Raw genomic sequence first — 14,032 nt, 5'->3', positions numbered from 1 at the left:
GATTTGCATGCAGAGCTTTAACAACCCTTCCTCCACATTAACAGACTGGTATCATCAGTTTTGTTACATTGTCTGAGGGAGACTCCCCTCAATTGCTATCCTTCACCTAATACACTCAATTTTCTTTCAGGAGAAACTTGCACGACATGTCCGTCAAGGGCAGTTGACCAGAGGAGGCATACGACATTTGAGACCTCATCCCCAATGAGAAGCAGGCCAGAGTTGTTGGGAGAGGCAAAGTAAGGTTGTGCCATGAGATATTGGTGAGATAGTGCAGACTGCAGGTTAATCTACACAATCACCATTGCATCCCGGTAAAGCAGCAGACAGCCATGAGCTTCCTCAACCATAAAACAGTAGGGTGTTGTGACACCCGTTCTTAGGTTATGCCCTCTTTCCCACAGAGCCATCACTGCAAAGGGGCAGAGGAAGATAACGAGGAGGAAATTGCTTCCTTGTAGATTAGGATGTTGATGATGATAATAATAAGAATTATAACTGGAATGAAGAGCAGTAGGGCACACAGGTATCCATAGAGCAAGATCCTGCCCATATTCTTCTACCAAAATCTCTTCTATTACCCCTTGGGTCACTTGCTTCCTTAATATCACACACCAGCTCAAATCTTTCACCCAGGAAAAGTAGATAATCTAAGTGACAAGATAGCACTGGGTGATTTACAAAGCACAAGGAAACTACAGGAGTGGGTCAGGATTATCAGGCTGTGATGGTGCCTTCCTTTGGATCAGGTGACATAGGACTCAGATCTCATAGGCTCAAATATCCTTTTCTCTAGGCAATTACCTATATATAGGTACTTTCAGGATGCGATAGCAGCCATTAGACCAGGCTGCCTGCTGATCAGTGTGCAAGCAAATCCAAGGCCCGGTAGAATGGCACCACCTGGATTAGACCTGCATGAAGCTGCTATTTCTTAGGCATGTTAAGCATTCAGCCTATCCCTTCAGAGCACCACGAAAATGGCACATGGCTTTGCATGGCTAAGGAGGGAAGCTTGAAGCTTTGATTGAAAGATACAAGGAGTGTCTACTCACTTCTTTCATATTGGGGGTGTCAACTTTTTTGAATAGTTCATTGGGAAACACTGAAGAGGGCGAAGGGCACTTTATGATGGAAAAATTTCAAGCTTGTGGCACAAAAAAAAAGTATGTCCAAATAGTTCTCCTTCATGATGAAGAACTCCCAAGCATATAACAGAAGGTTCAGGACAAATCGGTCAGGTGGAATTTTTGCAGCTTAATGAAAGAAGCTAGCTCAATGTCAGACATGTCTTTTTGTCAAAGTCCCTCACGATGACCTGAATTAGGCAACTAATGATGAGTATACCCAGTGCATAGCATTGCACCTGGACATCTCGTATATTAAGGTGGTTACCATACTGCAAGCTGGTCCAGCATAGGTCCTTCCACCACCAAGGTAGATGCCCATCTTGTAACTAATTAAAAGAACTGCTTAACCTGGTAGCTACATGTCACACAAAGGACTCGGAGGCAAAGTCAAGCAGATGCTGCTAAAGCTCTGCAACTTTAACTGGTGGAACCAACCAATGGTGTAAGCTGTGTTCAGATAGAAGATGGAAAGTTACTCTAGCATTTTACGGTGAGTTGCATTGCTTACTATGTTACTTGTGAGGAGTTCCTGGTATCTGCTGTTCTCCTAAGAACACAAACCTGCACTGGTCAGTTGTCAAATCCTCCTTAGGGTGGAGAGAGGTAAATGGGATCTCCTTAGGTTCAAATTAACTTCAAGGTGACACACCTAGTCATGGAAGATTGGAAAAGTGTCAACTCTGTGGCAGACTTAGTAATCCAATATGTCAGCACAATAATTGAGAGCACTGCTGGTAATTGGCCAGCCAGTTCATTTATTTGATCTGGAGGGGTAGACCTGTTAATGCCACGGAGATTCTTCTCAACAAACTCCAGGTAATCCTAAAAGCCAAAGCCCTAAGGGATACAGTGGTCCTAGCTGATTGTGTTCTTTTGTGAGACTGCTGCAAAATGCAGGTAGGTGCACTAAAGTGCAACAAAAACACAGATCCTTTAATTGCTAGAATGCTAGGAGTAAGAATCACAGGACTGTTTTCATGCAGTCTGAAGCCACATCAATGAGTTCAACGACCATGATGGTCCACAGTCCATACAAGTACCACCGGTGCACGACAACTCTACCTGTAATGGAAGCTGCAACTACTCTCGCTCCCCTCCACCCCACAGAACCAATGGATGGCAATGAATGATGAGTTCAACAATCTACTTCATATCACGTGCACATCTGCCCCATTCTTCTTTACAAACAATTTCAGGGGTGCTATTTCTCTATTAATATTGTATAGTTCATTCACCATTTCTAAACGTTACAGCTGTGAACACCACCAAACACAATAGAGAAACAAATAAACTACAACTTTAGAGCTTGTAAATTTGAGGTATACAATCATAGTTTGTTGTATTGTAGCACTATTATAGCTACCGGCTTGTTTCAGCTGACCGGAAAATAGGATGTTTTGCAACATTAAAGATTTCGATCAAGGGCAAGGGTGATAAGGGAGGCCCAGCTGACAGGAAGAGATTCCTCATTGAAACTAAGAGATCAGATCAGGGATCACTCTTACAGATTATAATCCTAAAATATAAAAGTATTATAGCAGTCACTGCAGATCTTTCCCTGTTCATAAATTAACACCAGTTTTAAAACAGCAACATTACAAGAGGTCATTTTTATGCAAAACGGTTTGTTTTTCTCTTTTGGGGAAAATATTTGTGCTCATCAAGGCAACAGAATAGATGTGATCACTAAGGCATTAAGCAACTTATGTCAAGTACCCAGAGGGGAAATTTTAACCATCAAGGATGGATGGGATGGGAGCGGGTGGGAAAGTAAAATATTTTAAATCTCAAACCCGAACCCAACTCACTCCCTTCCGGTTTTAACGGAGGCTCTCAGGAGGCGGGTCAGTCACTGAAATCTAGGAGGCTGTGTGCCTCCATTTTTATTTTTATTCATGGAGGCTTGGATTTCTGGGCCTCGGGAATCCCGGCAGGTAAGAGGAGGCAAGAAGGACCGGATCCATGAGGGAAGCACCTTTATTGCAATGCTTATGGGCCCGCAGGAGCAGGAGTGTTTCCTCCAGGAGCAACAAGTTAACCTCCACACGAACAGACCCCCCGCGATCGGCCCAGTCAATCTGGTTGGCTTTCAGGCAGGAAACCCGCTCAAAACATTTTTTTTTTATTTAAATGTCCTGTGGTTAATTTCTAGAGGATGTTCCGGAAACAAATACCTCCAGGTTCCCATCCAAAAATCCTCTCTTCCCCTTTCCCTCCTCCTTCTCTTCTTTCTCCCCCTCTCTCCTCTCCTCCCCCCCACAACATGGCTCTCTTCCTGGTCCCAAGTGTCAGAATCAGGCTTTCACAGGACAAAAATGACAGCCAGCATAAATACCAAATGGATTCTTTATAGAGGACCTCACCACAGTACAATTTGAAGGAATAAACCTTCCTCGTAAACACTGGACAACCATCAACATCAGAACCGGTCATGGTAGATGCTGCTACCTTCTCCATAGATGGAAGATTAAAGCATCCCCATCATGCGACTGTGAAGCTCCTAATCAGATCCTGGAGTACATCATTGAGCACTGCCTTCACAGGAAATTCGCAGGCAGCCTACAAAATATCCGCGCTGTTACACCAGATCTTTGGCCTGGATATCCAACTTAGATATTGATATTTCATTTGTTTTTTGCTACTACCATACGAAAGAAGCAGCTAGAGTAAAGCTCCTTTTACTCTGCTCCAACAATGTCACTTCTCCCCATCTTCAGAAGACTCCTTTTCCACCTGTACGAATTCTTCCATCACCTACATCAGCTGCCCCTAGAACCAGATAACCAACTTAATACCAGATTTTGCTGAATTAAGGCTAGTTTTATGCTCTGGGTCAAAACTCATGCCCACCGCTATTTCACATTGGGCCTCACAGCTTAATTGACTGAACAGACTTTAATTCCATTGTTCTTGGCTGAATTTAACCCAAGTCTGAGGTGAAAGGATCTCAAATCCACTGAACCACCGAATAATACATTATGAAAATAAAATTTATAGTACTTACATTGATACGAAATTCTTCTGAATTAAAAATGCAGAGATACCAAAGAATTTCCACAAAAAAGCATGGAGAGACCAGTCCAAAATGACATCCAGCAACACGTAAAAGTATTGCTTGTAGTCGTGAAATTTTGGTTTACCATTCCCATAGTAACTCAGCCGCCAGGGTCTATGGGTGAGAGCAGTCGCTACATTCTTGTCAGCTTGCCTCATCTGCAATAATGCATGAATGAAATAAATATGAAATTAAACATTTTGTCTTATTATCGCATACGTAAATTCTGCCAATGCACACAATACCAATGCCAGTCGAAAATATTGCTATAGCTTTGCTTAATACTATACAACTTCCAAATACAATTATGGAACAAAAATTATGTCCATTTGGTGTAGTTTAAAACTTTTAATACCTTGAAAATGACCAAAGGATCAAATGAACACACAATGCTCCTGTGGTACAGTTCAGGATATTCGCTGAACATCTTTTGCAGAGCAGCAGAGGCCTGAAAAACAAACAAGTTAAGTGACTTGTTTAAAATTCATGCTAGTGAAATATATTATACATAGCACAGCACTGGTAATAATTTGAGTATTTTAGCCCGAACTACAAATTAACTGCTAGCTTAAATTTGCCTGGGTCAAATGCCCACTGCCCATCCTACAGCCATGCCTGCTCGGTTTTCCTCAATGAGCATTGCAACTTTGTTCAAATTTGGCTTCCAAATCCCTGGACTTCTCTAGACATCAAGATTATGTTTCCCCACTGGACTACACCCCAAGACTCAGCTGCTGTATCTCTGATCTGCTGCTCAAATATTAAAGTAACTTTGATCAGCTTTACAGCCTTCCCACTACTGCTGCTCCTGCTGAGCCTCTAAACTGGCTGACTGGATTTTCAGCTTTTAGAAACATAGAAAATAGATGCAGAAGCAGGCCATTCGGCCCTTCGAGCCTGCACCTTCAATAAGATCATGACTGATCATTCAACCTCAGAACCCCTTTCCTGCTTTCTCTCCATACCCCTTGATCCCTTTGGCCGTAAGGGCTATATCTAACTCCCTTTTGAATATAGCTAACGAACTGACCTCAACAACCTTCTGCTGTAGAGAATTCCACAGGTTAACAACTCTGAGTGAAGAAGTTTCTCCTCATCTTGGTCCTAAATGGCTTACCCCTTATCCTTAGACTGTGTCCCCTGGTTCTGGAACTCCCCAGCAACGGGAACATTCTTCCTGACTCTAACCTGTCCAATCCGGTCAGAATTGTATATGTTTCTATAAGATCCCCTCTCATTCTTCTAAACTCCAGTGGATACAAGCCCAGTTGATCCTGTCTTTCCTCATATGTCAGTCCTGCCATCCCAGGAATCAATCTGGTGAACCTTCGCTGTACTCCCTCAATAGCAAGATTATGAGAACAAAACTGAACACAATATTCCAGGTGTGGCCTCACCAAGGCTCTGTACAACTGCAGTAAGACCTCCCTGCTCCTATACTCAAATCCTCTCGCTATGAAGGCCAACATGCCATTTGCCTTCTTCACTGCCTGCTGTACCTGTATGCCAAACTTCAATGACTGATGTACCATGACACCCAGGTCTCGTTGCACCTCCCCTTTTCCTAATCTGTCACCATTCAAATAATATTCTGTCTTCCTGGTTTTGCCACCAAAGTGGATAAACTCACATTTATCCACATTATACTGCATCTGCCATGCATTTGCCCACTCACCTAACCTGTCCAAGTCACCCTGCAGCCTCTTAGCATCCTCCTCACAGCTCACACCACCATGCAGCTTAGTGTCATCTGCAAACTTGGAGATATCACATTCAATTCCTTCATCTAAATCATTGATGTATATTGTAAATAGCTGTGATCCCAGCACTGAACCCTGCGGCACCCACTGGTCACTGCCTGCCATTCTGAAAAAAAAAATTCATTCCTGGGATGCGGGCATTGTGGGCTTTCAGTGATTGCCCATCGAGGAGGGGGATATGATGCTCCGGAGAACACACTGGCTGCCATCAGAAAGGTTGGTTCCCCTCCTCAAACTGCCCTGTCTCCACTTTCTCCCATACAGGACAAAAATAATCTTGGAGCTTATATGTTACATGCAACGTGACAATGAAATATCTGTTAACCGGTGTTTATTTATTTAATAATATCACCTGACTATATTTCTAAAGATGATCATCTTGGGGTTTAATGTGCCTGATTCCAAAATCTAATTGCAACTTAGCAGTGCAGCTGTGGGACCTCTCCCCTGTGCGAGAACTCTCATGCAGGGAGAAATCTTTTTTAAAAATTTGTTCTTGGGATGCGGGTGTCGCTGGCAAGGCCAGCAGTTATTTTTTTTTTTTATTCGTAGCCAATCTTTCCAATTCTTTGTCAAATCACAAACGCCAGAGGTCACCTTGCACACATCAAGGATCACTCTGCACCAATGCTCTTAGCCAAAAGGTCGAGAGCCACTGCACCGTTCCTGGAAGTACTGCAATACCAGGTTCGTGCCATGGAGGTGGATGGGTCAGGCCCCCCACACACCTCCGTGGAGGTGGATGGGTCAATACACCCCACCCACCTCCTATTTCCAAAAAGCATAGGAGAACCACCTTCCTGATCCAGGGAGAACCACTTTGAGGTCATGGTTACTCCCCTGTCAGGTCAGTTACGCATGATCTTAGCCAAAAGGCCGAGCAGTTATTGCCCATCCCTGATTCCCCTTGAGGTGGTGGTGGTGAGCTGCCTTCTTCAGCCGCAGCAGTCCGTGTGGTGAAGGTGCTCCCACAGTGCTGTTAGGGAGGATGTGGGACCTGATTCATTTATAATTATATAGAGTAGCTGTGTGCTGTGTACGTGCTCACTAACAATGGAAAAGGTTGCAGCATGGTTGGGGCCAAAGCACAGTCACAGCGTTAAACGCTGTTCCGATCAGATAACAGGAACATGCTGCGAAACAGTGAACAGCAGGAGGAAGGGGCATGATGTGGTAATCACATCATGACCAAGGCGATTGCTATCTGCAATGGACAGCGGGGTCATAACCAGCAGCCAGTCCGGAGTCGACAAACTGACCCCAGTAACAGCAGGGGAGCCAATCAGGCAATGGGAAGACCCCACGTTCACGACTATAACTGAAGCTGTAACACGCGGTAGAGTGCGCTTTATTCTTAGTAACTGCAAGATGTAACTGAATGTAACTGAGCCAATAAAGTTTGCCTGGATACTACCACCGGACTCGAGTCTCGTCAACTGCTAAGAATATAAGAGACCCTACATTCTGGCGTAGTCAGCAGGATCGCTGAATGTCAGCCGCTGGGAGACCCTAGGACCCACTTCAACACGAGGGTAAGGACACCTCTTAAATAAAGTCCTCGTCCTAAGTCTTTCGCGGCAGGCGTCATTCACGCGATCTTTAAAAGAACCATCTGTGGGTAGTATTGGGTCGAGACCCCCGTAACAGAGAGTTCTCCACTCGACAGAACATAAGGTCCTGTCCCGGACTTGAGATCCATGTCTCGCACCCGCCGCAACCAAGGGTTCTACATCAGCACAATGGCTGAAGGCGGAAACATAAACCGTCCCATGACTGAAAAAGGAGGGCTGGCCCCACCGGAGGTCACGGACGAGGAAGTGTTAGAAAGTCTTGGGGAATACATCGAACAGCGGTTTGATTTACGAAAGACGTGCCGAAATTGAACAAAAGAACGGAACCTCTAAGGGTCAGTGGAGCCTGGACGATATAAAAGGAAATGGGGGGAAAACCACGCGCATGAAAGATAAAGAAAGGACCTGCTGGTCCCTGGCTGTCATGACCCAAGTTCGACAGAGAAAAGAAATCATGACCCAGTCCCAATTCGATCGGGATCTGAAAGTTGCTAAAGATCAAATCAAAGCACTTGGGGAACAAGTGACCAAGAAAAATTCAGAAATAGAGAAGAAAGGGAAAGAGATAACTAAACTGAAGGGCGAGATTAAAGATTCAGTCGCAGCCAGTACGCAGGGGCTGCGTCTGGGGTACAAAGCCATCTATCCAAGTCTGGCACAAGTAGGGAAAGAACATCGACAGACGGAAAGGCAACCGGCGGTAGCGATGTCGGATTCGGATTCAGGCTCCTCGTCATTCGACGAAAACTCGGATGGCAGCGATATTAGCCCTATATTAGCCCCACTAAAAACAACGAAAGTTAAAGTAGAGACGATGACCAAGACGGAAGGCGGAACTAAGAAACGCAAACAAAAATACGAGAATATGATAGTTCACGTAGCCGCGGAACCCAAAAAAAAGATAAATGGTCGAAAGAACTCCAACACCCGAAAAAGGGCGGGGGGGGGGGGGGGGGAGGCGCGAAAACTTGGGAACAATTAGATCGGCTGCGAAGTATTTACACACTCCATCCTTTGGACGGAGTCCAGATTCTGACCATCATGGTGCCAGGACGATCAGCACGTAAACTCCACAGGGCAGTAAAAGAGGCACTTGGAGACACTGGACAGGAGATTGACGCAGCCTGGGGAGAAGTGAAAGGGTGGTTAAGAAAGTACGGGCCGACAAGGACGGATTGGAGTAAGATTGCAGTGTGCCAGCAAAAAGGCACAGAGGAGGTACTCGAGTATGAGGAGCGATTCAAGTCTACGTGGCTGGAACATTCGGGTCTGCATCAAGATGCAGAGCAGATGGATGACGAAAGAGTTGGACCCTTGAAGGCTACCTTTATGGCGGGGTTGAAACCAGAACGATCTAAATTAGTGAAGGCGACCCTGGCAGATTGGGATGATCGGGGAACCTCCTTCGCGCAGTTGGTAGACCGGTGTAGCCAGTTAAATCGGGATTTAACTTCAAAGGTCCGAGTGATGCAGACCAAAGGACCGGGAGGGACAGACGTCCGGAAGTCTGCCGGGAAAGTGCCACTACTGCAGTAAAGAGGGACATTGGGCCTGATCGTGCCGAGCGAAGAGGCAGAACAACCAGGGAAGCTCAGGGACGGGCCAGAAATAGGCCGACGGGCGGTCAGTGATGGAGCGGTTTAAAGAACTTTCCTTCGATCAGCAGCTGCAGTTGCTAGAGTGTGCAAAAAACTCGGAGAGCCCACCCCCTCCCCGGCAGGATCCCTGTTAACATTAATACATCAACGCAGGGACGGACTGTGTGTCAGTGTGGGAGTGGGCGACCAAGAGATTGATTGTTTATTGGACACGGGCAGAATTGACGTGCGTGCTCAAAAATTATAAATTCCCCATCGACGCGACAACCTGTGCGGCACATGGAGTCAGAGGCCATAAGCTGATACTCCACCAAACCCAGCCGATGTGTTTGATTCTGGGACCACATGAAATAACCGCATTGGTCTGGGTGGGACCGGTGGGGCAACCCCTACTAGGGATGGACGTCTTGACGAAAAGAGACTCTTCCCTGGACTTTGAGGACGGCCAAGTCACATAGTCGATCCGATCCCTGCAGAGGGAAGAGCTATGGGACCATCCGATATTGGCCAAGGACAAACATGACTGGGGCTTGCTTAAAATGGACCCGATTACCTTCACCGGGACTCCACCTCCTTGTACCAAACAGTACCCGATCAGCCAGACATCAATCCAAGGAAGACTACCCATCATCCGGCAGTTAGAAGAACAAGTTAAGACCCACAGCTCATCCAATAGCCCCGTGTAGCCAGTGCAAAAGGGTAAAGATGCCTGGCACATGACAGTGGACTACCAGAAGGCCAACCAGTACATTGACCAAAAAGCTCCGTTGGTAGCGGACCCCTCCACTATATTTCAGGCTCTGATGCCGGAAGACAAGTACTTCTCCGTTATTGATATGACCAACGGATTCTGGGCAATTCCGTTGGCCCCAGAGGTGCAGCCGTTGTTTGCCTTTACCATCCAGGGACAGCAATACACCTGGACCGATGGGTTCCACAATAGCCCAACAGTGTTCCACATGGCCCTCCAGGGTCACTTAAGGGAGCTACCCCCGAAGGGATCTACAGTCATACAATACATCGATGATATCCTACTGGCGTCCACCATGGAAGAACAGCATGAACGAGACGTGCTGACCTTACTGGACTACCTCGTCGAAAAGGACACAAGGCCAGTATGGCCAAGGCCCAGATAGCCCAGGAAGAAGTAATTTACCTAGGACAAAAGATCTCAATGGAAGAGCGGGGACTGACCCAGGATAAGACCGAGGCTATTCGCGCGGCTAAACAGCCCGCCATGATCCAGGAACTTCGATCCTTCTTGGGTCTGTGCAATTTTAATAGGAACTGGGTGGACTCCTACACACAATTGGCACAAACATTGAATGAGCTGCTAAAAGGAAAACAGACCTCAAAAGAAGCTATCACCCTGGCTGAAGAGCGTATGAAAAACTGAAACAGACCCTGTGCACAGCATCCACCCTAGGGATCCCGGACACCCTATTCTCCCTATTCGTGCATGAGAAAGAAGGATACATGACTGCTATGGGGACCAACAGAGGCCCATCAGATACTACTCGGCCAAACTGGACACAGTGGCTCTCGGATGGGGAAGTTGCCTGAGGGCCATGGAAGCTACATGCCGAGCAGTAATGGTAACGGCACGATTAGTCTTAGACCAGAAACTGATCATCAAGTGTCCCCATACAGTGCATGCTATGCTATCCATGAACTGGGTCACCCAGGTGACCTCAGCCAGATGGACCAGATGGACAACAGTCCTGGAAGCTCCAAACCTGCATGTTGTACGAGCTAGCCTAGTTAATCCGGCCACCGTGCTCTCCCTGCCTGAAGAAGGGTATGAAGACCTGCACGAATGTGCGGGCATGTTAGAAGAAGCAGAAGGAGCCGAAGAGCCATTACCCAATCTGGACTTGATCCTATTTACGGACGGATCCTCATCTGTGGAGCATGGAATCCGGAAGGCGAGCTGGGCAGTCACGACGCTGCACGAGGTAGTAAGGAATGGGGGGGGCTCCCTGCTGGAACCTCCGCTCAGCAGGCCGAATTGAGAGCGCTGGCCGAAGCCTGCAGTGTGGCCAAGGGACAAACAGCTAATATATACACGGATTCCAGGTACACTTTTGGGGTGGCAGATGATTTCGGCCAGTTACGGCGGAAGACAGGATTCTTGACTGCAGCAGGAACCCCAATACGGAATGGGGCGGAAGTCCGCGACCTACTTGAAGCATTACTGCTGCCAGAGGAGGTATCTATCCTGAAATGCAAAGCCCATACGAAGGAAAATACAGATGAGGCTAAAGGGAACGCACGGGCCGACCAGGCAGATAAGGAAGCCGCCTTAATGGAACCAGAGAAGGGCACTCTTGTATGTCAACTGGGGACCCGAACGCTGACACAGGATCTGGCAAAAATGCAAGAGGAATGTCTCTGGACGGAAAAATAGGAATGGATAAGTGAAGGGATAAAGCTATGGGCGGATGGAATGTGGAGGCAGCCTGAGACAGGAAAACCAGTGGCACCACAAGCGCTAATGTCCTTTTTGGCCCAACAAATACACTCCTGGGGGCACTTAGCCCCCCCCAACAAATGACGGCTCGATTCCAGAAGAGCTGGTGGGGCCGGGGTTTTAGGAAACACGCTCAAGCCACAGTGGACAGGTACGTCACTTGCCAGAAAAATAACCCAGGGCCCTCCACTACAATGCCCCTTCTTCGACCTCCGGCCCCGACAGGGCCTTTCCAAGATTTACAAGTAGATTACATCTCATTGCCCCCATGTCAGGGGTATACGGACATCTTAGTGATTGTGGATCGGTTCTCTAGGTGGGTGGAATCCCTACCCACCCGAAGGAGCACCACCACGCACACGGCTAAGGTGCTGCGTAAAGACTATATACCTAAATGGGGAGTCCCCGCAAGTCTTGACTCTTGATCAGGGGACCCATTTTACTGGAGTCGTGTGCCAAGAGGTCTGCAGATTGCTCAACATCACATGGAATCTACATTGCCCTTATCACCCACAGTCGTCAGACCAAGTGGAGCGTATGAATCGAACTTTGAAACAACGATTGGCCAAGTACCACCAAGAGGGGATCCCGTGGCCTCAAGCACTCCCAATGGTCTTGTGTAGCATCAGGGCCACCCCAAACTGAACCACGGGCTTAAGCCCTTTTGAGGTGATCACCGGGAGACCAATGTCTCTCCCGGGGACCATGGATCTGCGAAAAGCAGACGGTCACCTGATAAGTGACACATTGTTGGAATATTGCCAAAATTTAACAAATGCTATCAGTTCTGCTTCCCAACAGGTAAAAGCGGCTTGGGGGGAACCCCCGGAGGGAGGACACGCTATCGTCCCAGGAGTTTGGGTATACGTAAAGAAAATACACAAAGAACCGCTGGGAGCCAAGTGGGAAGGACCGTACCAAGTGTTACTGATGACCCGATCGGCAGTTAAAATCCAAGGGAAGAAGGCCTGGATCCACGCCTTGCACGTTAAACGGGCACTCGTATCAGAAACAGACTAAAAGAACTGAACTTTTGAACTCAACAAAATGTTTGGACTGATTGTTCTCGTGGGTCTGACCCTACCCCTGTGTAACATGGAGCTACATGTAAATACTTTATGTACATGTCATATAGCTATGCTAAGGAAGCCAACATCTCTAGTTGTTGGGTATGTGTGCAGGTACCTACCCATTCAAAGGGAGGAATTCCTTTGAGACCGGTCCCCCTCAATGAATCTGAGATGGCGGAATGGTTTTTTAGCCAGAACCGTACGAACGGGTACAGGACCAATAGTCTGGGGGAAGACGTAGAATTACCAAAGGCCAGATGGCGTTCGGCAGGTTATGGGTTAAACACCTTTTTGGAGTGGTATCAGCCCAAGTATAACCAGACCCTAAAGCCCCCGTTCTTGGTCCTCACTAACACCTCAGGGATAGGAAGGCCACAAGGATCATTATGTCTGATCAAAAACCAAACCAGAGGGCAGGGAATGGGGAATAATATGTGTAGGCAAAATGTGAATATGACGAAAGGAAGCATGCAGAGCTTCCTGCATTTCCCGAATAAGACCACCCCGGGCCAGAACTTTACACAAGGATGGGTAGTGATAGGAGGTGGCCGATATTCCCCATACAACGGTATCTACCTTATTTGTGGCCACAGGGCTTATTCCTGGCTGCCACAGAACTGGACAGGATCTTGTTATTTGGGTTATGTGATACCTGACATTCGCCACTCCACTTCCCTTCCAGGGTTGTTTTCTCCACAAAAGGAGTAAACAGGTGATTACGGAGACTGAAAGGTTCTTCGCCATTCTGGTTCGTTGGTATGGAACTGGTAAATTAGCAAGGGAGTCTATTAACATGGCATCCGTCCTGGAAAAGGTGGCTAATGACACCACAGAAGCCCTACTTAAAATAAACGGCAAAATGGTGGCCATTCGTACAGTGGCCTTACAAAACCGAATGGCCTTAGACTTTATCCTGGCGGAGAGGTGGAGGACATGTGCCTTGATTGGCACCGAATGTTGCACGTATATCCCGGATAGTTCCGAGGATATCACCAACCTAGCAGACCACATCAAAAAGGAGAACGAAGAGCTGAAACAACCCCCAGCTACCACACTGTGGGGCTGGGCCACAGGATGGCTAGGCTCTGTGGGCAGCTCATTGGTACAAAGAATTATATTTGTATTTGCTGTAATAGTAGCATTATACAGTTTGCTTGCTTTGATTAGATGTTTGGCTATGCGTATGATGACAACGACTAACCCCAGAATAAGGAATGTGGAAGGGGGCTTTCGCCACCCACTTCTGCACCTTAAAAAGAGGAGAGATATATATATATATAAAAAATCGTGGCATGATGATTCCGACTAAGGAGGGAATCAAAAGGGGGATTGTGGGAACAGATTAACTATTGTGGGACCTGATTCATTTATAATTATA

At 46.9% G+C, this 14,032-nt stretch overlaps 1 protein-coding gene and 1 pseudogene across 2 annotated transcripts in view; both read right to left on the bottom strand.

Moving 5' to 3' along the window:
• gde1 (glycerophosphodiester phosphodiesterase 1) overlaps nt 1–14,032 on the bottom strand; it is a 38,685-nt gene that overhangs the window by 8,166 nt on the left and 16,487 nt on the right. For both annotated transcript variants that reach the window (XM_070900922.1, XM_070900921.1), the window contains exons 4-5: nt 4,541–4,633; nt 4,135–4,343 (exon numbers count right to left, since the gene is read on the bottom strand). In XM_070900922.1, coding sequence (XP_070757023.1) covers nt 4,135–4,343; nt 4,541–4,633 — 302 coding nt within the window. The remainder of the gene's footprint in view (nt 1–4,134; nt 4,344–4,540; nt 4,634–14,032) is intronic.
• Nucleotides 6,596–6,833, bottom strand: LOC139226067 (U2 spliceosomal RNA; annotated as a pseudogene).

This window comes from Pristiophorus japonicus, chromosome 15 (assembly GCF_044704955.1).
Source record: "Pristiophorus japonicus isolate sPriJap1 chromosome 15, sPriJap1.hap1, whole genome shotgun sequence".
In the NCBI taxonomy this organism is placed as follows: Eukaryota; Metazoa; Chordata; class Chondrichthyes; family Pristiophoridae; genus Pristiophorus; species Pristiophorus japonicus.
This window is presented reverse-complemented; position numbering and strand designations above follow the sequence as displayed.